The 25,287-nt window shown below is 28.1% G+C and overlaps 1 protein-coding gene across 9 annotated transcripts in view; it reads left to right on the top strand.

Annotated features, from left to right (window-relative positions):
- Positions 1–25,287, top strand: part of LOC145268194 (kinesin light chain) — a 418,880-nt gene that overhangs the window by 293,115 nt on the left and 100,478 nt on the right. For all 9 annotated transcript variants that reach the window (XM_080123445.1, XM_080123439.1, XM_080123443.1 and 6 more), the window contains 4 exons: positions 2,900–2,983; positions 18,873–18,962; positions 22,655–22,754; positions 23,214–23,263. In XM_080123445.1, coding sequence (XP_079979571.1) covers positions 2,900–2,983; positions 18,873–18,962; positions 22,655–22,754; positions 23,214–23,263 — 324 coding nt within the window. The remainder of the gene's footprint in view (positions 1–2,899; positions 2,984–18,872; positions 18,963–22,654; positions 22,755–23,213; positions 23,264–25,287) is intronic.

Genomic DNA, 25,287 nt, shown 5'->3' with positions numbered 1-25,287 from the left:
TTGAAAAGGTATTATAAATAATAAACTAGACAAAATACTGTTAGAAACTCGCTCAATATATGTTACTGTGACATAAGTTGACATATATTCGGTTGTTTTTTAACAGTATTTTGTCTAGTTTATTATTTATAACACCTTTTCCCGAACTTACCGTGTTTAAGAGAGAGTCGGCCGCCATTTTGAATTTTCCAATACATCGGTAAACACTGCATGTTTTTCGAGCTGAATAAACATGTTACATTGAATAAAAACACGAGAATTATATCCAGTTTGGTAGAAAAGTAACTTATCGGGTAACCCAACTTATCTTGCCTTTGATAACATTTATTTGGTATATATTTGTTTTTTTAACTACTTTTTCGAATCTATGTGTACAGTAATACAAACCTAAATTTTAATATTTTTTAAAATATAATTTAGAGAGGGGGGGGGTAAAACTATATCTCCCTCCGAAAAACAACCAACAAAAAATGAAATTAAAAAGATTCTTGATAAACGATAGCGGAGTTTTCAATAAAATTGATTAATAAATTTATTTAGTGATTACTTTTTCTCTGAATGATTGATTTTAGAATTTTGAAGTAAAAATTTAAAAAATTAAAAATTAGTTAACGAGAGATTGTTAGCACATGGCATCTCTCGCGCCCCAAAAATATTCCGCTTTTAATTTATTAGTTAATTTTAGCAAAATTTGACAGGACGACAATAAATGTTGATAATTGATAAAATCATAATTTTAAATAACGCATGAGTGCATTTGGTATGACAGAAAACAAAAACATAACAACAAAAAACTATCATAATTAAAAAAACAAAACCAAAAGCGTAACGAAGAATCGAATCGGCGCTCCCTGTTTTTTAATTTTTTTGTTTTGTTTTTTTTTATTGTTTTTACGACTCCAAAAAAAACCGTTAACATAAGAACAAAAAAAATGTGTAATTAACTTTGTATGAACATAATAAACGCTTTAAAATAAGTTAAACCACTAAGAACTTAGCCAGTTAGGTAGAAAACGGACACTTAGAAAATCGATTTTATTTAAACAAAAAAAAAAAAAAAGCATTAAAAAGTAAAAATATTTTTAAAAAAATATTATGGGGGGGGGGACTATAGTTTATTTTAAAAAACAATATCTCCTTCAAGGACGATCATAAAATGCGTTTTCAATCGATATTTATTCAATAAGGGACCAGTCTTCCTACCTAGCGAAAGGGGACGAGTTTTACGGAGACGAGTTTTCCTAAATTCGTTTTCCTACCTAGCGAAGGGGGACGAGTTTTCCCGAGACGAGTTTTCCCGGGCGAGTTTTCCTAAATGCGTTTATGAACATAATAAACGGTTTTAAATAAGTGAAACCACTAAGATCTTAGCCAGTTAGGTAGAAAACGGACGGTGCCGGGAAAACTCGTTCCAGGAAAACTCGTATCCAGAAAACTCGTCCCCTTTTGCTAGGTAGGAAAACTGGTCCCTTATTGAATAAATATCGATTGAAAACACATTTCATGATCATTCTTGAAGGAGATATTGTTTTTTAAAATAAACTACAGCCTCCATCCCCGATAATATTTTTTAAAAATATTTTTACTTGTTTAATGTTTTTTTTGTGTTTTTAATAAAAGCGTTTATTATGTTCATAAACGAGACCGCATATTTTTTTTTTATATTAATATAAAAAGAATTTACTTATATACTGTGGTTTATAAAAGGGTAAAATCGATTTTTCTACCTCGCCGACTATGTTGTTTATTTAATTTATTTGGAATCGTTTATTTGGTAAAGAAAAAAAAAACAGAAAACAAACAAAAAACATGTCGGTCGAGTGTTACAGGAGAACGAGAAATACTGGCCGGTATATCACATCTTAGGGGGTCTTGATAATCGCTAAAAAATAGAAAATTAAAGAAATTACTGAGGGAGATTTGGTTTTAAAAAGAAAATAATAAATTTTAATATTTTTTAAAATATAATTTAGAGAGAGAGTGGGGGGGATAAAACCTATATCTCCTTTCGAAAAGCAACCAACAAAAAATGAAATTAAAAAGATTCTTGATAAACGATAGCGGAGTTTTCAATAAAATTGATTAATAAATTTATTTAGTGATTACTTTGTCTCTTAATGATTGATTTTAGAATTTTGAAATAAAAATTAAAAAAATTAAAAATGAGTTAACGAGAGATTGTTAGCACATGGCATCTCTCGCGCCAAAAAAATATTTCGCTTTTAATTTATTAGTTAATTTTTGCAAAATTTGACAGGACGACAATAAATGTTGATAATTGATAAAATCATAATTTTAAATAACGCATGAGTGCATTGCATTTGGTACGACAGAACAAAAACATAACAACAAAAAACTATCATAATTAAAAAACAAAACCAAAAGCGTAACGAAGAATCGAATCGCTCCCTGTTTTTTAATTTTTTTGTTTTGTTTTTTTTATTGTTTTTATGACTCCAAAAAACATCGTTAAAATAAGAACAAAAAAAAATTTGTAATTAACTTTGTATGAACGCTTTAAAATAAGTTAAACCACTAAGAACTTAGCCAGTTAGGTAGAAAACGGACACTTAGAAAATCGATTTTATTTAAAAAACAACAAAAAAACATTAAACAAGTAAAAATATTTTCAAAAAATATTATGGGGGCTATAGTCTCTTTTAAAAAAACAATATCTCCTTCAAGAACTATCATAAAATGTGTTTTCAATCGATATTTATTTAATAAGGGGCCAGTTTTCCTACCTAGCGAAAGGGGACGAGTTTTCCCGAGACGAGTTTTCCGGAGACGAGTTTTCCTAAATTCATTATTCCAGGCATAATTTATTTTGTAGGATAAGAAGAAAAAAAGAAGCCATTTTTTGTTTTAATATTATTCTTGGTTTCCATCTTTATTGTAGGTTCTTGGAAAAGACCACCCAGACGTTGCAAAGCAACTAAACAATTTGGCTCTTCTTTGTCAAAATCAAGGAAAATATGAAGAGGTAAAAAAAATATATTCAGAAAATTGAATTCTTTTCCAGAATTATAATTTGACGAAAATAAGTCGCATTGACCTATTAAAAATCTACCATATATTCAGACAATTTCCAACGAAAGTTAAAATGTTGACAAGCCAATCTAATTTAGAAAAAAAAATTTTTATTATATTTTTACATTTAAATATTTTTTCTTAATCTTTGCTATATTTTCTTGAACTATAATTTTCACTGAATTTGTATGTGCAAGTACAAAAATATAAACAATTATCTTTCATAATTAAAAACAAAAAGCCTTTTTTTGTTTGTAAACTAATTTAATGATTTTTCACTAAATTATACTGAATATTTTCAAATCAATCCTGCTCCAATTGCCTTTGTAGTGTAAGGGTAGTAGAAATTTACATTGCTGTTATTACCTCGCTTGGAAATCTATTTCAAGCTGCATGAATTTTGATTGAGAAAGTGATCTTCTTTCGGTTCAATTGAAATTATTATTTTAGTGTTTGCGTAGAACTCTTTCTGGTGGAGAGGTGAATAATGAATTCTGAAGTACATGATAGGTCCATTAAGGAGATAGTAGGTCTAAATGAGATCATTATTGGTACTAAAAGAAAAAAGTGGTTAGAATAGGGTAGATCTGATAGACTCAGCACCATTTGAGTAGACAGTCTTTGAACTCTCTCTAGACTATCAAGCTAAAAAGTTTTTCACATAATTTATCATTAGTACTAATTTTTTTTTCTAGTAACCCCCCCCCCCCCAAAAAAAAACAACAAAAAAAAAATGAAATTTTCCAGTAGGAATTACAGTTATTAAATGTAATTAAAGTATGCCAGTATCATCATTTGGGTAATTCTTTTTTTGGCATGCCAGTGCGCCAGCTCACCAGCTCACCAAAAAGTATGCCATGTGCCAAATTTCATTCTGTCATAAAAAACAGCTTTCTATAGGAAAAAAAAACAACTTATTTTTACATTTTTATCCTGTGAATAAACATAAAATTATATATTAAAACCAGAGTTTATTATTTTTAAAAATCCAACAACGGAGTTGAAGTCAATGTTTTTGATTTTAAAACAAAACTATTTTTTTTTATAAATTTCTGTGTGGCATACCACTGAATTATTTTTTCTAAAGAATAAAATTGAATAAAGTTTATTTTTACAAGAATGTTTAGACATTAACCTAGCAAATAAGCATAAAAATATATATGAAAAATTGCGTTTATTTAAAAAAAAAATCAAAATTATGCACCGGGTATGAAGTTTTTTCTATTCTATCTGGATTTGTATAAATCATTTGATTATTATTCTTAAAGGTAAATATTAAAAGTAAAATTTGTGAGTGTTGAGCCAAGTCAACTCAAGTAATTATTAAGTGAATCATTCATTACACTTAGTATTTTTCACTAAAAACTGTATAATTTGTTATTCTTTAAAATATTTTCATCTCACTTTATAGCATGATTTTACATGACTTTGAATCCTTGTACTCTCTGATTTTGTAATATTGTATTGTCATAAATAACCCTAAAGATTCTTTCTTTAATAAAATTTTGCATACTTTTTTTTGTTTTAATTCACAAAGTTTCCAAAGTATTTTACTTTAATTGATAAATGTATACAATGTGAGTGTTGTGGAAAATGTATTCGCTTTGACTACTTAAAACTAAATGAGCACGAAAAAGCAACACTTACTAAATCCACTGAGGGGAAATTTTTTGTGCCCAGTCTGCATAGATAATCCAAAGGTTTTTCTTGATTCTCTGACAAGACTAAAAGAATCATTGAAAGATAATGAAAAACTTACCAATATTGTGAAAGTATCAATTTAAAATCTATGAATATCTTTAAAATTCAAAATGGCTTCATTGAAGAAGATAAAATAGCATCAGGGTTTATTAATTTATTTTTATTTCGGACTATTATTCTCATCTTTGTTAGTTGTTGTTTTCATCTTTTATTAGTTGTTGTTTTTCACAATGTTTCGGCCAACTATTCCCCTGGCCTTCGTCAGGTGGTAACCACGACGGATAGGAACTTTGAATCTCCTACTGCATTCTCAGCAATCACTGTCATCCGTAGTTGTTGTCGTCTCACCACGTTTTGGCCAATAAACCTCTGATCGGCTTTTTTGGGGTAGGATTGAAACCGCTATCTTCAGACAATGTCCATCTGGAACCATAGAGATTCAACGTCTCTATCAACTGCGCCACAGGCCCCGAAGGGCGATCAAGGTTGGATTCTTTAATCTTATAAATCCACGTTTATTTATCTGATCTTCCATAGTCGGATTTGTAGCGATTGGTATATATATTAATCCTTAATTAAAATTCATTTTTGAGATGAGCATTACATATATTAATTTATTTTTATTTCGGACTGTTAGTCTCATCTTTATTAGTTGTTGTTTTCATCTTTATTGGTTGTTGTTTTTCATGACGTTTCAGCCAACTATTCCTCTGGCCTTCGTCAGGAGGTAACCACGACAGATAGGAACTTCGAATCTCCTAACTGCATTCTCAGCAATCACTGCCATCCGTAGTTGTTGTCGTCTCACCATATAATAAAGATGAGAATAATAGTCCAAAATAAAAATAAATTAATATATATAATGCTCGTCTTAAAAATGAATTCCAATTAAGGAATAATATATATAGCATCAGAGTTGTTAAACAGACTTAACACTCGAAATTTTATTCCAGTTAAAACTACAACAGATGAAAACTGCGATTTCCAGATCTTTATTTGGTACCTCAAAATATCCCTCTATATAATACTAAACAGAAATCATATGAAAAATAAAATTCCTGATAATATTGTTCTTGTTGCAGACTTAGATCTTGATGCTGCTTTTAGCATTACAAGCATACGCTGTATTTTCGTGGACATCGGCAATATTACATACCTAATGTGCTTCAACAAATCATATCCTTTTTATTTGTTGGTCAATATTTAAAAGAATTATATTGATGGAAAGAGAATAGAATAAGCATTCCAATGATGTTAATTTATTTTTCTTTTATGCGTTCAATATTTTTATGCTTCAAGTTAAAAATGAAAAAAACAGTAAAAAATGATAACAAAAAAGGAAACAGTTTTTTCAATGCTTACATTTTATACATTACATTTGGATACATATGCACAGGGTTAATTTTGATTGGATATGGCTGAAATTTTACAGGCTATATAAACATAGAAGTCCATCTACTGGTGTTTGATTTATATTTTTATGACCACAGGAAGCAAAGTTACAACCGAGCAAAGTTGACAAAGAATATTTCAAAATTGATAAGATAAATCGGCATATATCATCCATTTTCATATAGATAATAGTTTCAGAATTATTTTCATGTATAATATGTAAATATTTGATAATTATTAATTGCGCAGAATTTTCTTTCAAATGTTATCTTTTATAGAAATCAAATCCGCTTACAGAAAAACTGTTGCTAAGCGTGTCATGCGCTGAGCTGACTAAAGTATTCTCTTAAAAATAAAAACTGTCTTACTAGACTAAGTCATTTTTTTGAGTTTGTCAATTTAAAAAAATTATTTTCAAGTTTCTCAAATTTGATTTCCAAACAATACTATTTGTTGTTTAGTAGTCAAAAAAAAAAAAAATTAAAAAAAAATAACAAATAGAAGGTATTTGTGCACTTATGCTACCATGCTGAAATAATAGTTATTATTTAGAAACCCATTCTTAACATGGGGTGTTTTTTGTTAATTATTCTGTACTTTCACCTAACAATTAAATAAAAACAATATCATGAAACTTGAATTTATTTTTAACTCCTTGTCAAGACCATTTTTTTGAATCTGTAAAACAAACCCGTTTTTTTTTTATTAACTGAGGATATCTAAATAATAATAATTAGGTGGCTCGATAAAGTATTTCATTGTGATGTGTTTTGTAAATTTTTACCTTGTTTCCACCTTAACATTTTTCTTTAAAAGGACTATCTTTAGAGGTATTCGAGTATGCTGAAAACGAATATCACATTTAAATTTTCCGCAAATAAGTAGCTTTCCAGATATTAAGCAATGTCATTTCTTACATTATTGCTGGTGGCCTTCTTGGTATGCGCGTTTATGCATAGTTTCTCAGGGTTGTGTTAGCACGCCTGTGCGTACCAAGATAGCCACCAGCGCTAACATAAGAAATGACATTGCTTAATATCCGGAAAACTACTTATTTGCAGAAAATTTAAATGCGATATTCGTTTTCAGCATACCCTATAACCTATAAACGTAATCATTTTAAATGTTATGATGGAAACAAGGTAGAAAATTACCATTTTATTTCTTTGTTTACATAGTTGAATTTTCGGTAAAACAACAGAATAGAAATGAAAAAAAAATTACCATCAACTGGTGAATATATAGTTATTGCTTATCAGGATTCCTGGTATCCTGGTACTGTGAAAGCTACATCGAAGATTCATGTAAAGTACAATTTATGGTTGCATCTCAGAAAATAGTATATTTTTGGCCAGATAGAGAGGATTTACAAAATTGAAAATTGGACTGGTCCCAAAATGCATAAGTTCTGGTCAACTATGGGAATTTACAGCAATCCAAAATCTATATTAAAAATTTTCTTCAATTTATTTCTGAGATTAATTCATATCTACTCAATTTTTTTTTTCTTTGAGGGGAGTAGTAAATACCGGCCATCCATTGCTCTTTAGGCATTCAATGGCTACACCCAAAATTAAGCTCTCCTTTGGTGAGGAGGCAGGAAAATGCCTATTCTCAATAAAGCTATATTTAAATACAACTATAATTAACAATACACATGAAAAAATTGAAATAGCTTTAAATATTTCAATATTAGTATCTATAGAAAGAGCTTGATCAGCTTAGAAAGAATCTTTTTAATTTTTTTAAAAACCAATTAAAATTAAGGAAGTTATGACTATTTTTGTACCTCACATGTTTGGATATTTTTCCATCTTTAAGACCATATGCGTTTTGTCACATTTTTTACACTACTTTTTCAGTAAAAATACTATATCTTTGTTAAAACAAAAGATTAAGCAATGAAATTTACCATATAAGTATATTTTTGTGCTAGGAATTAGAATATGCTACTGAAAATCTCCAAAAATTAATGGTTTCCAAATAATCTGCAGTAAATGCACATAAATATGTTGCAATTCCTTAAAAATGCCATGTATCCATTAAAAGAAAAGAAGTTAAAGAACTCAAAGCTGAATTGTGATGCATTATATGTACAAATAACTGAAATCGAAATCTAGGACTGTTTAAAAATAAATATATTGCAATATTTCTTTGGGGTTATTATAGATTAATACTTTTCATTAACCCCCCACCCCAACTGACCACCTCTCCAAAATATGCGATTTTACCTTTGTAGGCAATTACGTGTGAATTCCTTAAAAAAAAAAAAAACTTTCATGAAAGATAAATAAGTATTATTTTAGAATTTTATGTAAAACGATTCCCCATTTTGAGCCATTCTAGCATTTTAGGACGGTTAACCATCTTTTTGTTTCTATTGGAGATAAATCCTGTATGCCCCTGCCTTTTTCTTTGTTTTTTTTTCTAAAGCCAATTATGTGTGGTTTTAAGAGCGTCTTTGTGCAATTATGAGAGGGTGGGAAGGTTACCACTCTGACTTTGGGTTAATGATAGAGCTAAGGAAAATTGTGTGTATACCCTGAAGATTTGATAGAAACAAAACAAAAACAATTTTAGAATTTAGAGTGGGGGTTAGTTTTACATAAATTTAATGTAAAATTATTCACGATTTTGAGACTATTCTAACGTTTTAGGACAGTTGACTAATTTATTTTTTATGGGTGATAAATGGTGCACTTTTCTTTAAGGAAGGATTTTTTTTTTTTTTAGACACTTATATGTAGCTTACCAAGGAAATTTATTTTGGTGAGGAGTTTGCCACTTAAATTAGCGTTATTGTTAGGGCTAAAGAAGGTTTTAAGAGGAGGAGGCTTGCCACTTGTACCTAGGGTTAGAGGTAGGATTAAGGGAGTTTTTTTTAAGAAGGCATTTGACCCCCATATTTACGGTTAATGGGTCATAATTATTGGCTTTTGAAAATGTTATGCCTTAGATTTTGGACATCAAATTTCTTTTAAATATGAAATTTATTTTTGTTTGTTTGTCGTAATTCTTAAGGGGTGTGAAACTTAACAAGAATTACAACAAATAGACAAAAATGAATTTCATTTAAAACAAGTGACTTCACTAACAGAAAACGTGACATTTGGAAAACTTATTAAGTATTTTTGCCCACTTATTTAAATATCAAAAGACATTGTTTGTTAAAGCTAACAAATCGTTCACAAATTTTTGATAAATTTGGTTTTTATTTCTTGTCCGAGTGACACATTATTTTGTTAAGTTTTCCAGTTTTAGATGTTTTATTTTTTATTTCTCTACCTGGACTTCGGGTCAAGATCACAGTGTAGTATTCTGATGCTACACTTCGCCTTTTCTGTCCTCTGTCAGTGAAGGAGAAATCATTCATGACGGAGACAATTTTTATGTTTGTTTCTATCCAGATTAACCCTTTTGGGGAAGCTGGATTTTCCTCACATTAACTGACCTTGCTTGGATTACTTTAAAATTATATATTCTGATAACCGAATAGCTCTAGTTAAAGCTAATTATATTCTGATAATATGAGCTCCAACTAAATATGTAAGAACATTTTTTTTTTATATTTATATTTTCATTTTTTTTTATTTTTAATTCATGCTGGAATAAAAAACAAAAAAAACAGTTTGTTTACAGTAAAGTAATTTATATCAGCGATAGTAGCTGCTGCTGCTTCTACAGATCGCTTTTGAATACTTTTTAAAAATAGAACGATTTTTTTTCCAGTTATCATGATTTTAAATTGCTTGGTACCACAAGATAAAGGCAATTATATTTTTTATTTTTAACGGATAAATGTAGTAAAAAGATTGATTTAGTGGGTGTCCAAAGAAATTTTTTTTCAAAATTTTCCAAACTCATCATGTTGAAGTCTTTTTTAATACAACAAAAACGTGAGCTGGCAAAAGAATTTTGGACTACCGAATCTATTAAAAGTGATATCTCTTCTAGTTAATTTCTAAATTTCATGACGAAATTCTTAAGAGAATCGCGGTACGACCACTTACAAATCGGGGGGGGGGGGGGGGTAATTATAAAATCTTATCGAAAACACTGTTTTATGATAACATTTTTAGCACTTTATTTACTTAAACTCTTAAAATATATGATGTACATTATTATTTATTAATTTATTTGAAAGTATATTCATTTTCGAATGAAACGGTGGTATTTTGAGGACTTAAGTTGCTTTGGTTTTTAAAATATGATGATTTTAGCAGAATCCCCTTGAAATCTGTAATTATCCAAAGCGTTTTATCGTCTGTGTATTGCTACTATATTACTTAGTTTTGTTCATAAATAGACTCCCACTATATGATACCATGCGCCAGTTTAAAAAAATTGAAATTTGTACATCTGAATTTATAATTCATGGCTTATGGTAAAGAGATACATCAGATTTGACTGCATAATCAGAAAGAGCACACAATTGTACATAAGAATGCCAAGTTTCATGAGAATAGCTTGAAAAATAAATAAATGGTGGTGAAATTACTGAATTTCTTGAAATGTTGAGGTTTGTAATTTAACCCACTTTTTCCAAAGGAAAATGTCCACGGAAAAGCCTAAATTTTGGCACTTAAAATTCTCATAACCTTTGAACTACTGATGGTATTTGCATAATTCAAACGGTTTTAAGCATCTTTTATGTAGTTCTTTTCATGCAAGTTGATAAAATAACAATTATCTAAAAAGAAAAAAATCAACTTGTAATGCTACTGCTCTAGAGGCGTGTTTTGTCAATTTATGATTGGGCAAACCAATTAATATTGTTCATAGCATCTTTAGCACTTGATATAAGAATACATTCTATATATCCACCATTAAATAGATTAACTGATATATCTGTACCTGCGCTTAATGCAATATACAATGTCAAAGAAAAGTATATATATATAATGTGGACAGGACCTTATTGGAATATATATTGGTGACTAAACCATTTTGTAGCAATACACATGGATGATAAAATGCTTTGGATATTCACAGATTTCAAGGGGCTTCTGCTTAGTTATATTTTACAAACTAAAGCACTTTTCTAAATTTTTTCTAAAGTTTTCTAAATACCATCGTTTTGTTCGGAAATGAATTAATAAATAGTAACATACATTATATTTTTTTAAAAATTTTAAGCAAATAAAGTGATAAAAATATAACATCATAAAATAGCGTTTTCGGTAAGATTTTGTAACGACCCCCCCCCCCTCTGATTTGTTTGAAATGTCCGTATTGTGTTTGCAATAAAATGATTTATATGAAATTTGGAAACTAGCCAGAAGGAATTTCAATTTTAATAGTCTCGGGTGTCCGAAATATATTTGACCACTCGTTTTTTTTTGTTGTGTTAAAAAAAAGATTTCAACATGACGAGTGGAAAATTTTGAAAAAAAAATTTCTTCGGATACCCACTTTTAAAAACAATCTTTTTACTATGTTTATCTGTTGAAAGAAAAATAGTATGTTATTTTGTCTTGTGGTACGTAGCAATTTAAAAACATGACATCGGGAAAAAAATTGTTTTTAGTTTGAATCTAGACGAATATCGTATTAGTAATAGCATCGGCAGCACGGTGTAAACAGACATTTTTTTTTTTGTTGATTTTTATTCCAGATCGACTTTTTTTTTTTTTTTTTTAACGAAATTCTGGTTATAAAAACAATTTCTTAAATGTTTAGCTGGAGCTATTTTGTTATCAACCATATAAATATTTAAAAAATTTAGATAGTAGTCAAATTTAAAAAATATTGTTTCAATTTGAATAACAGAAGATGTGAAATATGATTTTTTTTTTAAATTTGCGTCTTATGTTTTCAGCAGATTATTATTGAATGGAAACTAATCCACCCGATTATAAAAAAAAAATTTTTTTAAATGCAAGATCGATATTTAAATATTTGTTGGAGGTGCTCAGAACAAAACCAGTAGAAAAAGACATTAAATGAAATTAAAAATCAAAATCAAATTAATTCAAATTTGTGAACAATTTTTCAACTTTGGCAAAAAGTTTTTTGGTACTTCTACAGTTTATCGCCAAACATGGAGATGCCATTTTTATGGGGCACCTGTCATTAAAATCAGAGGGAGGAATTAGTATTTTAAATTATGAGTGAAGTAGGAAATAAACAACAAAAAAATTACAAAAGTGTTTTATTAAAATTGTATTTTCTTAAAGACTTTTCAATAAATGTCTTTACAATTATATTTTCATACATTTTTATACAATAAATGTTTTTGTTTTCAAATGGTGCTCGCCCAGTTTAAACAATTATAAATATGTCATTTTCATTTTCTGTTTTTAATAAAAAAATTAGGTACTGGCAAAAATGGCCAAATAAAGATAGAGGAACCTAGTTTTGAAAGCCAGTTTATCATAATTTTTTGTAGGTTTCCGACTACTTTTTAATTGTATTTGAAAGATTAGAGACTAAAGTTAATTTCCTAAAGGAAAAACAGTGAAAAAAAAAGTTATGAAAAATGTTTTCATGGCAAGCTAACCAATTCAGCTAAATTTTGAAGTTAAATAAATTCATTGTAAAAATCCTTTAAAAGATAAATATTAGTTTTCTGGGTCTATTTAAAAAATAATCAATAAAGTAAAATCCTAAGATATTGAATTAAATTAAAAAAAAACACCTTGTTTGTACAAAAAATAGCTTCATTAGTCCCCAAAAAAGCAAGTAATTCTGCCGTTTGCCAAAATGCAGCAAATAAAGGTTTGTAAACACAATTATACAGAAGCCCAAAATTTCAGCCGATCGAAACGCTATTTCAAAATGAAATCATGATATTAAAAGGAGGTAGGGGTGGCAGTTTTCTTCTTTTTTTTTCCCTCCTATTCTGAATGTTTGTATCAACTTTTATCATTTTTTAATTTATTTTTCTATGTTCCTGTTTTTAAATTGAATTTTTTAAAAATTATTGTTCAAGTAAAAATTATGTTACTCCGAAAGTTTCACATTCATGTGAGCAAGGAAATTATTAAAATCTAGCATATAAAAATTATGCGAAATCTGTAATTTTAAAAAAAAGAAAATGTAGAAATATTTTTGCTATTATAATTTTTTTTTGTGTGTGTGTGAAAATAAGTAATGCTTAATTCAATGGTAATATCGGTAGTTCGAGAAATTAATTTTTCTTCGAGTTATATCGAATTCATTAATACGGACTTTAGGAGCTTTTTTCGCAATGTTCCTGTAAAAATTAATTTTTTTAAAGTTATAATTTACGATGCTTTATTTTCATAGAAAAAGGAAAAAAAATTTTTTTTTTTTTTCTACAGAAAACCATAACTTTAGTAAAGGTATTTTTTGTTCAAACAAAATAATGCATTCCCACTAAAATAAAAATAATGGGTTCATTACATTCCGTGATCATTATTTTATAAATACTGAAAATTTCGTTAAAATTGGTTAATTTCCTGATTTTTGGTGAATTTTTAAGTAAATGGAGGGGTCAAAATGTAGAAACATTTTGAACATCAGCATTCATTTTGCCTGTACAAAAATAAAATACATACGATTCCTGAAAAACTTTCCCATTTTTATTAATTAAATCCAAACATTTCCAATTAAACAATTATGGATATATGTTTTCTTTCACTTTATTTACTTTTTTCTTTTTCATAGTTCTTTCCGGAATAATTAATATCTAGTTTAATTTTTTTGTTATTTATTTCCTACTTCGGCCATAGTTTAAAATACTGATTACTTCCTGATTTTAATGACAGTTGCCTGAAAAAATAGCTTCTCCATTTTTGGCAGTAAACTGTAGAAGTACCGTTTTTTTTTTTTTTTTTTTTCTATATATTTAAATAGGTGGAACAAAAAAAACTTCGTACTTTACTAAAGATCATGTTTTCTGAGAGTGACATCACTTGTTTTATTACATTGTTATTACATTTATTTTTGACTGTTTGTTTTAATTCTTGTAAAGTTTTACAATAGATGTCAAACACGCTTTTAACAAAAAAAAATAACTCACTTAATCTTACGTCTGACCCTAGGCACGAGTAGTAAGCCTTCTCTTAAAACCTTAGTCCTAACAATAATGCTAAGTCCGAGTAGCAGAGCTCCTCACCAAACAAAATTCCTCGATAAGCTACATATCAGCATCAAAAAGAAGACTTTTCCTTAAAGAAAAGTGCACATGATTAATCTACCAGAAAAAATAAATTTGTCAACTGTCCTAAAATGCTAGAATGGTTTCGAAATTATTTTACATTAAATTCATGTGAAACTAACCCCCACTAAATTCTAAAATTGTTTTTGTTTTGTTTTTATCAAGTCTTTAGAATGTTCACACATAAATTCCCTTAGCCCTATCATTAACCCAAAGTCAGAATGGCAACCTCTCCACCTTCTCATAATTGCATAAAGACTCTCTTAAAACCACACATAATCGCCTTTTGGAAAAAATTAAAAAAAAAAAAAAAAAAAAACTCCCAGAAAAAAAAAAAAATGGGGTAAGTGCCCTAAAATGCTGGAATGGTTTAAGATGGGAAATCATTTTACATTAAAGTCCATAATAATTTTTTTTTACCTTTCATTAAAGTTTTTCAAAGTGTTCTCACGTAATTGTCTATAAAGGTAGAATCACATGTTTTGGAGAGGTGGTCAGATGGGAAGGTATTAATACCAAAGAAATATTTCAATATATTCATTTTTAAATAGTTCTCTAACTTGTTTTCTTTTAATGGATACATGTCATTTTTAAGCAATACAGCATATTTATGTGAATTTACTGCAGATTATTTGGAGACCATTAATTTTTGGAGATTTTCAGTAGCATATTCTAATTCCTTGTACAAAAATATACTTATATGGCAAATTTCATTGCTTAATCTTCTGTTTTAACAAAGATATAGTATTTTTACTAAAAAAGTAGTGTAAAAAATGTGACAAAACGCATATGGTCTTAAAGAGGGGAAAATATCCAAATGTGTGAGGCACAAAAATAGTCATAACTTCCTTAATTTTAATTGGATTTAAAAAATTTAAAAAGATTCTTTCTTAGCTCATCAAGCTATTTCTATGCATACCAATATTGAAATATTTTAAGCCATTTCAATTTTTTCATGTGTATTGCTACATTTTTGTTTCATAAGGAGAAAAGATAAAAAACTCTCAACCAACAAGTACAAACTTATCTGATCAGCTACAAAAATATTTAATCTTAATTGGTAATGGATTCATTACGATGGTTGTTAAAATAGATGCTGATATTCCAGCTATAATACTTTACACGGACGACCAAATTAAGGATCTTTGCTCCTGTATGGATGACAAGTCTATAATTGGGATTGATAGAACATTCAACTTAGGTCCTTATTTTCTGACATTGATGAGATTTAAAAATACAAAAATACTTAAAAGAACAACCAAGAATAATCCAGTATTCATTGGCCCAATACTCTTACATAGGAAGTCAACTTATGAAGTCTACCACACATTTTTTAGCGATATAGCATCTAAGATGGCAAAAAAAAAAAATTTTTTTTTAAATCTTGCTGATCAAATTTAGATTGGATCAGATCAAGAGAAAGCCATCATGAAAGCATTGGATGCAGTATTTGGGAATGCAATATGTTTATGTGCTAGACATTTGAAGGAAAACTTGGTCAGATTTGTAAATGATGCCAAATGCATACAAACAATCAATAAAAAATATATTTTGTGGAAAATATGGCCTGTTAGAAGCAAAAAATGAATCAGTTTAATTTTGCATTAAATGCAATTAATGAAATTGATTTGGATCCACGAAATGATTCATACATGCAAGCTATGATTGAAAAAAATTTACAACTATGTATGCAGACCAAGATGAGAGAATAAAAATTTTAAAACATGGACAAATAATAACACTGAATCCATGAATCATGTCATCAAAAATTTTCCAGGATGGAAAATTGTTTTCCCTGAACAACTTATTGAAAATCTGAGAGACCTGATTAGAATTCAGTACATTGATGTGAAAAAGGCCAATATACAATACAGGAAATTTTTACATAGAAAAATTTATTCCAATAAACGAATGGAATCCTTTTTCAGAAAAACGAAAATAAAAGTATATATGAAAAGCTTCTATTTGGAAAACTTGGAAAATTAATATTGAGTGATGGGAAGTTTGAAATTGGTGAAGCATTAAAACATTTAGCATGTAAACCTGGTTAAAATAAAAACGGGTAAAGTCGACCAAGACTATAGAAATAAAGAATTTGTCTTTGTGTTTTGCATATAATTAAAAACAGGTGAATTTTATCTATCTATATATATATATACTAGCGGGGGTACCTGGCGTTGCCCGGGTGTTTGGAGGTGTGCGTTGGTAGGGGGGGTATTTAGATTCAAACAACCCTGTTACAAAAAAAAAAAAAAAACGTTGGCCAGTTGTTTGGAGGTGTAAAAGAAAGAAAAAAAATAGTTTTAGTATAACGGTAGGCTTGAACCCCGAACGTTTGACGCGGAGGTGGAAAAGAAATGGAAAAAAAAAACTCTGCGACCTAACCATCTCAACCACGGGAACAGATGAATTGATAAGTGTGTTAAGTTGACATTTATAAACCGACACGTCATTAAATAATAGAAACTGACTTTGGTTTGATAAAATTGTGTTTGGCGTACTGCTGAATTATTTTTTCTAAAGAATAAAATTTATAAAGTTAATGTCTAGACATTTTCCTAACAAATAAGCATAAAAATATATATGAAAAATCACGTTTACTATTTTTTCAAAATCAAAATTATGCACCCAGGATGAAGTTGGCTTTTTTCCTTGTTCTTAAACAAAACTGACTTTGGCTTGATAAGATTGTGTTTGGCGTACCGCTTAATTATTGTTTCTAAAGAATAAAATTGAATAAAGTTTATTTTTGCAAGAATGTTTAGATATTTATCTAGCGAATAAGCATATATATATATATATATATAAAAACATGTTTATTATTTTTTAAGAATAATTCAGCATTACACCAAACACAATTTTATTAAACCAAAGTCAATTTTGCTTAAAAAAAACAAAAGCTAACCTCATCCCCTGTCCATAATTTTTTTTTTTTTTTTAAATAATAAACATGTGTTTTCATATATATTTTTATGCTTATATGCTAGGTAAATGTCTAGACATTCTTGTAAAAATAAACTTTATTCAATTTTATTCTTTAGAAAAAATAATTTAGTGGTACGCCACATAGAAATTTATCAAAACAATTAGTTTTGTTTTACAATTGAAAACATTGACTTTAACTCCGTTGTTGGATTTAAAAAATAATAAACGCAGTTTTCCTATATAATTTATGTTTATTCGCTAGATAAAAATGTAAATGTAAGGGTTTTTTTTTCTCTTGAAAGTTTTTGACAGAATGAAATTTTACATTTGGCATACTTTTTGGCATGCTGGCATGCCAAAAAAGAATTACCCATTTTTTTTTTTCAGGCACAAATTTTACATACATGACATGCTAATACTAATTATCTGTTATAGAAAAATTCTTTGAACAGCTTTAACAAAATTCTTTATTTTTTTTGTAGCATGTCATTTTGTTGTGTATGTCAATTTTCCTTTTGTTGTATCATTTACTTAAACTCTTCATTAACTCTTATCCTCAAGTGTGTTTTATCCCTGATAACTAGTGACTCATTAAAAAAAACCCTGTTCTTATCCAGAAAGATGCACTTTGTCTAAAAACTCCCTCATTAAAGTGTGCTGTATCCTTAATAAGTTGCGACTCATTAGAAGAAAAAAAATTTTATTTTTACAAGTAAACAATGTGAGCCTTTGCTGGATAAGTTTTAATTGTTTTTGTTTTGTTTTAGGGAAAAACCTTATCTTGAGTGTGTTTTATCCTTGATAAGTAGCAACTTAAGAAAAAAAAACTTATCCAGAAAAGACTCATGTTTTTAATTTTACACGTGAACAGTGTGCCTTTCTGTATAAGTTTTAGTCGTTTTAATTTTTTACTTTTCAGAAAAAAAAAAAAAAAATCAGTGATTTTCTAGTTTTCAAAAAATATGAATAAAATCTTGTATAAATTGTAAAAAATAAACGGCAATTGGTTTTTGTCAGCCTATAAAAAGAGAATATTATTATGCAACACTGGCCGCAGGTTTCTAGCAGAGCTAGTCTTTGATGATGCGAAAATGCGGCTAAAATCTGACCATTCTACACAAGACCAGCACTCGGACACTTAGAAAATCGATTTTATTTTTTTAAAAACAAAGTAAACAAGTGAAAAAAATTTTTTTTTAATATTATGGTGGGGTATAGTATCTTTTAAAAACAATATCTCCTTCAAGAACGGCCATAAAATGTGTTTTCAGTCGATATTTATTCAATTAGGGACCAGTTTTCTTACCTAGCAAAAAGGGACTCATTTTCCGGGTACGAGTTTTCTAGGGACTGGATAAACCACAAAATATAAAAAGTAAAATTGGATTAAAAAAACAATCAGTAGTACTTATACTTGATTTCTTTTATTAACAGAAACTTTTTCAGACAAATTTCTATATCTATAAGCTTAATTTTATTTTATCTTTTTTTATTTTAATAAATTTTCTAGTCTCTTATTTTTTAATTTTTTTTTTGTAATATTAATCTTGAACTTTATGATTAAGTGCCGAAAACTTTTATATATATATATATATATATATATATATATATATATATATATAAATCAAAGCTTTAAAAAAAAATTTTGTTTTTCATTTTTAAATGACTTGATATCATTTTTCTTGCACTTTAATCTTTTTAGGTTGAACGTTATTACCAGCGTGCATTAGAAATTTACCAAAAGGAACTGGGACCAGATGATCCAAATGTTGCAAAGACCAAAAATAATTTGGTAATTTTTTCTCATCTTTGAATCTTTTAGAAATATAATTATTACATTTTTCTTTATTGAAATAAATCACAATTTAGATCAAAATATGTCTACAAAATATATTTAATAGTAGGACCACATACAAGTTCCATGACTGCTCTCTTATCTAACAATACCAGAAAACATGCTGGACAAGGCACACAATACTTCTTAATCTAACATAGTTTTTTAATCTGTAATTAGGAAATTTCTTTTATGTCCATCAAAATAAGTTATATGGCTGGATTCACAATAAATTTTTCTTTAAAATAATATTTTAATATTTTTGCTGTATATTCCAAGAAATCTTAATTTAAATTCGACTATTAACGATAAAATGTGCCAGCATAGCATGCCTTTGGAACATCTCAAAGTTGAGGTTTTATAGTACAAAGCTAAGTCAAGATAGAAACTTCATTTAAATGGTATTTACTAGTCACTATATTAATTTATTTTGTCCTAAAATTTGAAAAGTAATGGGTGAACACTTTTTATATATTCGAGCGTCAATAATATTAGATTTTTGTGTGCGCCATGAAATGCACAAAAATTTACAAAATATTTTATGCTCAAACTAACTTACAATAATGAAGTATTCATTTCTTTTATTTTTTTATTATTTGAAAAATGTAAGTTTTTATTATGAAAAGAAAAAAAAATTTTTTTAATAGATTCTTTGAAAAAGAATGACCAACGATAAGCATTAGTGTTTTTTGTTGTTTTTTTTTTTTTCAAGGGCTGAATTAAAAATGTTAGAGCATGTCAAAGTTGAGACTGTAATATAAAGCTAAACTTCATTCAAATGGTATTTAATAGCCAATATACAAATTTCTTTTAGTCATAAAATTTGAAGAGAATTGGTTGAACACTTTTTATGTACGCATCAATAGAAATGATGATGAACGTTAACAATGAGATTTTTTGTGTGATGTGATGCACACAAAAAATTTATAAAACGTTTGTGAATGTTAAACTGACTTATAATGATGACATATTTATTCCTTTACTTTTTTATTGTCTACTGAAAAATTAAAACATTTGATTATGTTTCAAATATTTTTTTGATACTTACGCAAAGTAGTTACCATGCTGAAATAATATTATTTAGAAACCCATTTTAATATAGAGAGGTGTTTTGTAATTATTCTGTACTTTCACCTAACAATTTAATAAACAAAAAATACTGTAAAAACTTGAATTTAACTTTAAAATACTATAAAATATTTCATGGTATCTTCCTTGCATACGCACATTTTTTCTTGATTTAGTATTTTGAATATAATTTTGTATATTTTTCTATGAAGCCTCCAGATGTTTTATGATTTTTAGACATACTTTCCAGTATATATTTATATATTTTCCCTGCTTTATAATGTTTTCAAATAATAAGACTAAGAATAATTGTTATTTTGTTGGATTCTGGTAATTCTCAAATTTTAAATATTAGTATTAGATAGTGACATTTTTGCACAGTGAACGGACTTATTCATAGAAATCAGAAAGTTGTCAAATGGATACATTCTTCAGTTAATTTGACACAAATCATTCAGTTTCCAAAAATTTTTATGTGCAAAAAATTTCACAATATTTTGTTCAACAACTAGATACTTTGAGAGTCAAAGTTTATAGACTAATTAGAAAAAGAGCAAAATTAAGAAACCTTGCTGAAATTAAAGAACAATAAAAATAGGAATTTCTTGTTCAATGTAAAACCTGATTCATAAAAATCTCAGTATTTTTAGATTATGATTGCTACTTTCCCACCCTCTTGATGTGGTTGATAATAATTCATAGCTTATATTCTTCAGTCATGATGTTCCTTTCAAAGTCATATATAAAAAGTGTAAATACAATACTGCATTTTTTATTGATGGAATTTAGTTTTATGTACTTGAAAACATCATTGCAATCTGTATAAAATTTTATTTAATTTGATATACACCCAGCCATATTTTATTAATACTTTCTATGAATCATATCATGGTAGCCATTTTGGATTTTTCAGTTGCCACCTTGGAGTTTTCATGGTGTGATGATGACAAATGGTAATGTCCATCAGAATAATATTTCATGTGATGATAAAGCCTTTCCTGACATTTTTTTTTAGCTGTTTTTATATTTCTACTTAAAGTTGTTAAAATTAAACTTAAATATGCTAATTAGTCCATAAGTTACTAAGATGATCATAAAAACAGCCATCTTCATGGTGTTATAATAATGTGTTCAAAATTTTATCATAATACCTTAAAAAGATCCGAAGCTGCAGCTTTTTAAATATGGGTTAGTCTGTGACTTAAAATGGTAGGAAATTTGCACAATTTATTGTGCAAATTTCCTACCATTTTAAGTCACAAGCTTTTATGCATTGGAGTAGGACTGACTTCAGACAAAATGTCCAGTGAATCATGCATTTTCCGATACTTTCAATGGTCATAACTCCAGCTCTAATGAATTAATTTAAAAAAAAAAACTAAAGATATTATTTCTTTGTTTTTTTTTAATGCTCATTTTAATAATTCTTAATTTGAGTTTCTTGGGTGTAATTTAAAAAAAAATGGTGTAGTATTGCTACTTCATCTGCTTGCCGAATTCAGTCTTACCTCTTGGGGATAGAGCCTCTTTAGTCTTAGTTGAGAAACGTTCTTGTCAGCCACTTAACCAGTTTAGGAGTAAACTTTTCTTATTAGCTAACCATGTAACCACCTCTCTTTCTATTGAATTTTAAAACTTATCAACAGGATGATAGAATTTGATTTTCAAACAATTAATTTTAAAATGGGAAAAATCTGAATTTCTTAACCTAACAACACTAATTAATTTTTTAATTACTTGAATATATATATTATCATTGTTGATGGGACAATCTCATTTAAAATTGTTGTCAAAGGTGACAGCATATATACAAACATGAATGATACACTAGACACAAGGTCATGAATTTGAGGGAACTACCTGATGTGTTTGCTTTCAACTAATGGTAATCTTAACTAGATTAGTATTTGTGAGTTACATGCAGATTATTGCTATTCAGCATGTTATACATTATGCTCACTTTTCTAATTACCTTTATTCTACATTTACTCTATGAACTAAACTGTTAATGATCTGAGTTTCTATTTGCAATTTTGATTGTTGAGATTTAAAAAAGTGCGATGTAGAGTGGTTAGTTGATGTTGAGATGAAAAATAGCCATTGTTGACCACATATGTAGGCATCTGACACAGCTGACTTGAACTGAATAAAAAAAGGTCAGCAGAGCCTCCCTCCTCTCTACCAACATCTTTATATTAAAATCAAATTTGTTTAACAGTGTTGACAGGAATATAAGTTAGATCAGCATGCATGTAATAGAGTGGAAGCCTAACTGAGTCTTAAGTTATGTAATTCTTTTTGGGTTCATTTTTGCTTTTCATCACCATGGAAGAAGAGGTGAGAGAAAATATGTCCGTCTACATTGAGGTATCAACTGGAATTGGTTTGTGTTTAGGAAAAATGCACACATGCACAATATGTCGCAAAATTTGAGCAAAGCAGCATATGTGCAAGAGATTACATGCAAAATATGTTTAAATAAGATTTTATTCATGTAAATACTACAAAATGGAGAAACTTAATAACATAATGTTAGGCATTAAAACAATAAGAACTGTATTGATGAAAATATTTTATTTTAGGCATCAGCATACTTGAAGCAAGGAAAATACAAACAGGCTGAAATTCTGTATAAAGAAGTCCTCACCAGAGCACATGAGAAAGAATTTGGCAAAGTCGATGGTATGAATCTTTTATACTTTATATCAAATAAATATTTATTTCAATACTTTCCTCATCAGTTATTAAATTGCATGTTTCAATAAAAGAATAATAAACTTCCATTTATCATACTGTCACTCTTCAAAGGAGGGTGTAATGTCTAGGCTGGTTGCATGACAACAGAACAGATATTACTTACCTCCACATACTCAAAGGAAGGAGTATAGCAAACTTTTGTTAGTAAAAGTTTTTTTTAAATTCCAATTAAAAAAAATGATATTGGAAAGTGCTACCAAATGTTTATTTTTAAATATTTTGTATTAGAATTATACAATGTTTAAGAACAATTGTTTGTAAAACTTTATTCAAGAAAGTTTAAATTTGTGCTATAAGTGTTTGTTTTTATAAAAAGTTGTATTTTTGTTATGCACACTGAACATATTTGTGAATTGTATAAACAATTCATTTTTTTTATTACAGATGACAACAAACCTATCTGGATGCAAGCTGAAGAACGAGAGGAAAACAAGGTACGATCCATAATTTTAGACTTAAACAAAACAAAAACTCATTGAGTTTGTATTAGTGTTTGAATTAGGAAAAAAATGTTTCAAAGCCAATTAAATTTTTAAAAATACAAAACAAAAATCAGATGCGATTTCTTTGCTTTTTAGCGGAATCCCATCTTTTTAATCCAGAAATGGATTTCTGCTTAAATCACTAGAGTGTTTCATGGATAGAAGTTTCCAGCATTTTTTCTTTTTACCAAAATTCGTTTTTGTTTTGTTTTTTATGCAGTGGATGCTGATTTTTCCTTTTATGACAATTCTCTTTAAAAACAAAAAAATCTTCAAATAATTCATGAAGGGGTAGAGGAGTTAAATAACTTTTTTTTTGTCACAGAATAACTTACTGTTTCCTTCCTCCACCATGATTTTTCTGTTAATTTTGATTTTCTTAGTTGAAACTGATTGGGGTTGTTTATAAAACATTGTTTTTTGTGCTGCTCTCTTTCCACATTAACAGAGAGGCTTTAATCCTCATGTTGGGAAATTCATCTAGATTCTTTGCCATTGACAATTTGCATCCCTGAAAAAAAAATATATATATAATCTGAAATTAGTCTCTTGTTGCTCTCACTGTTTTCCTCTCTCTTTTACTCTGCAGTTATGGGTTAAATAATATTATTACTAGAAGTGATGTACTTTTTGTTTGTAATATATACATATGGACTAGTTTAATCTTTTTATTCATTCCATTTTTATTATCTTTATATGCTAATAGTAGAAATACACATGGACGATAAAATGCTTTGGCTAATCACAGATTTCAAGGGGTTTCTGCTAAAATAGTTATATTTTATATACCAAAGCACTTTAAGTTTTCAAAATACCACCGTTTTGTTCAGAAATAAATATAAATAAATTAAATAATAACGTATATTATATTTTCAAAAAGTTTTAAGTAAATAAATTGATAAAAATAGCATTTTCGGTAAGATTTTGTAACCCCCCCTCCTTTTTGTAAACGCTCGTACTGCATTTCTGTGGTAATATTTTTGAGTGTCTGAAATATATTTGACCACTCGTTTTTTGTTGTTAAAAAAAAGATTTCAACATCACGAGTGTGGAAAATTTTGAAAAAAATTTTCTTCAGACACCCACTTTTAAAAACAATCTTTTTACTATGTTTTCTGTTGAAAGAATAATAGTATATTGTTTGCCTTGTGGTACGTAGCAATTTAAAAATATGATATCGAGAGAAAAAAATCGATTTTAGTTTGAATCTAGACTGATGTAGTATTAGTAATAGAAGCAGCAGCAATAACCTGGCGTAAATAGACGTTTTTTTTGTTGATTTTTATTCCAGATCGACTTTTTTTAAATTAAAATTCTGGTTATAAAAAAAAATATTTTACATGTTTAGTTAGAGCTATTTTGTTATCAACCATCTAAATATTTAAAAAAATTTGGATAGTAGTCAAATTTAAAAAATATTGTTTTTCATTTTGAACAACAAAAGATGTGAAATATTTTTTTTGTTGTTGTTCACGTGTACGAGCGGTACAACCCTTTATATTTTTTTTAATTTGCATCTTATGTTTTCAGCAGATTATTATTGAATGGAAACTAATCTACCTGATTATAAAAAAAAAAATAGTGCAAAATCGATATTTAAATATTTGTTGGAGGTGCTCAGTTAAGGAACAAAACCAGTAGAAAAAGACATTAAATGTAATTAAAAATCAAATTAGTTCAAATTTGTGAATAATTTTTCAACTTTGGCAAAAAGTTTTTTGGTACTTCTACAGTTTATTGCTGAAAATGGAGATGCCATTTTTTCAGGCCTCTGCCGTTAAAATCAGAGGGAGAAATAAGTATTTTAAACTATGAAATAGGAAATAAATAATAAAATAATTACAAAAGTGTTTTATTAAAATTGTATTTTCTTAAAGACTTTTCAATAAATGTCTTTATTTTCATACATTTTTATACAATAAATGTTTTTATTTTCAAATGGCGCTCGCTCACTTTAAACAATTATGAATGTCATT

Source organism: Euprymna scolopes, chromosome 43 (assembly GCF_053919585.1).
Source record: "Euprymna scolopes isolate OS-2025 chromosome 43, ASM5391958v1, whole genome shotgun sequence".
Taxonomy (NCBI): domain Eukaryota; kingdom Metazoa; phylum Mollusca; class Cephalopoda; order Sepiida; family Sepiolidae; genus Euprymna; species Euprymna scolopes.
The sequence above is the reverse complement of the archived record's forward strand: the minus strand, read 5'-3'. Positions and strand labels throughout refer to the sequence as shown.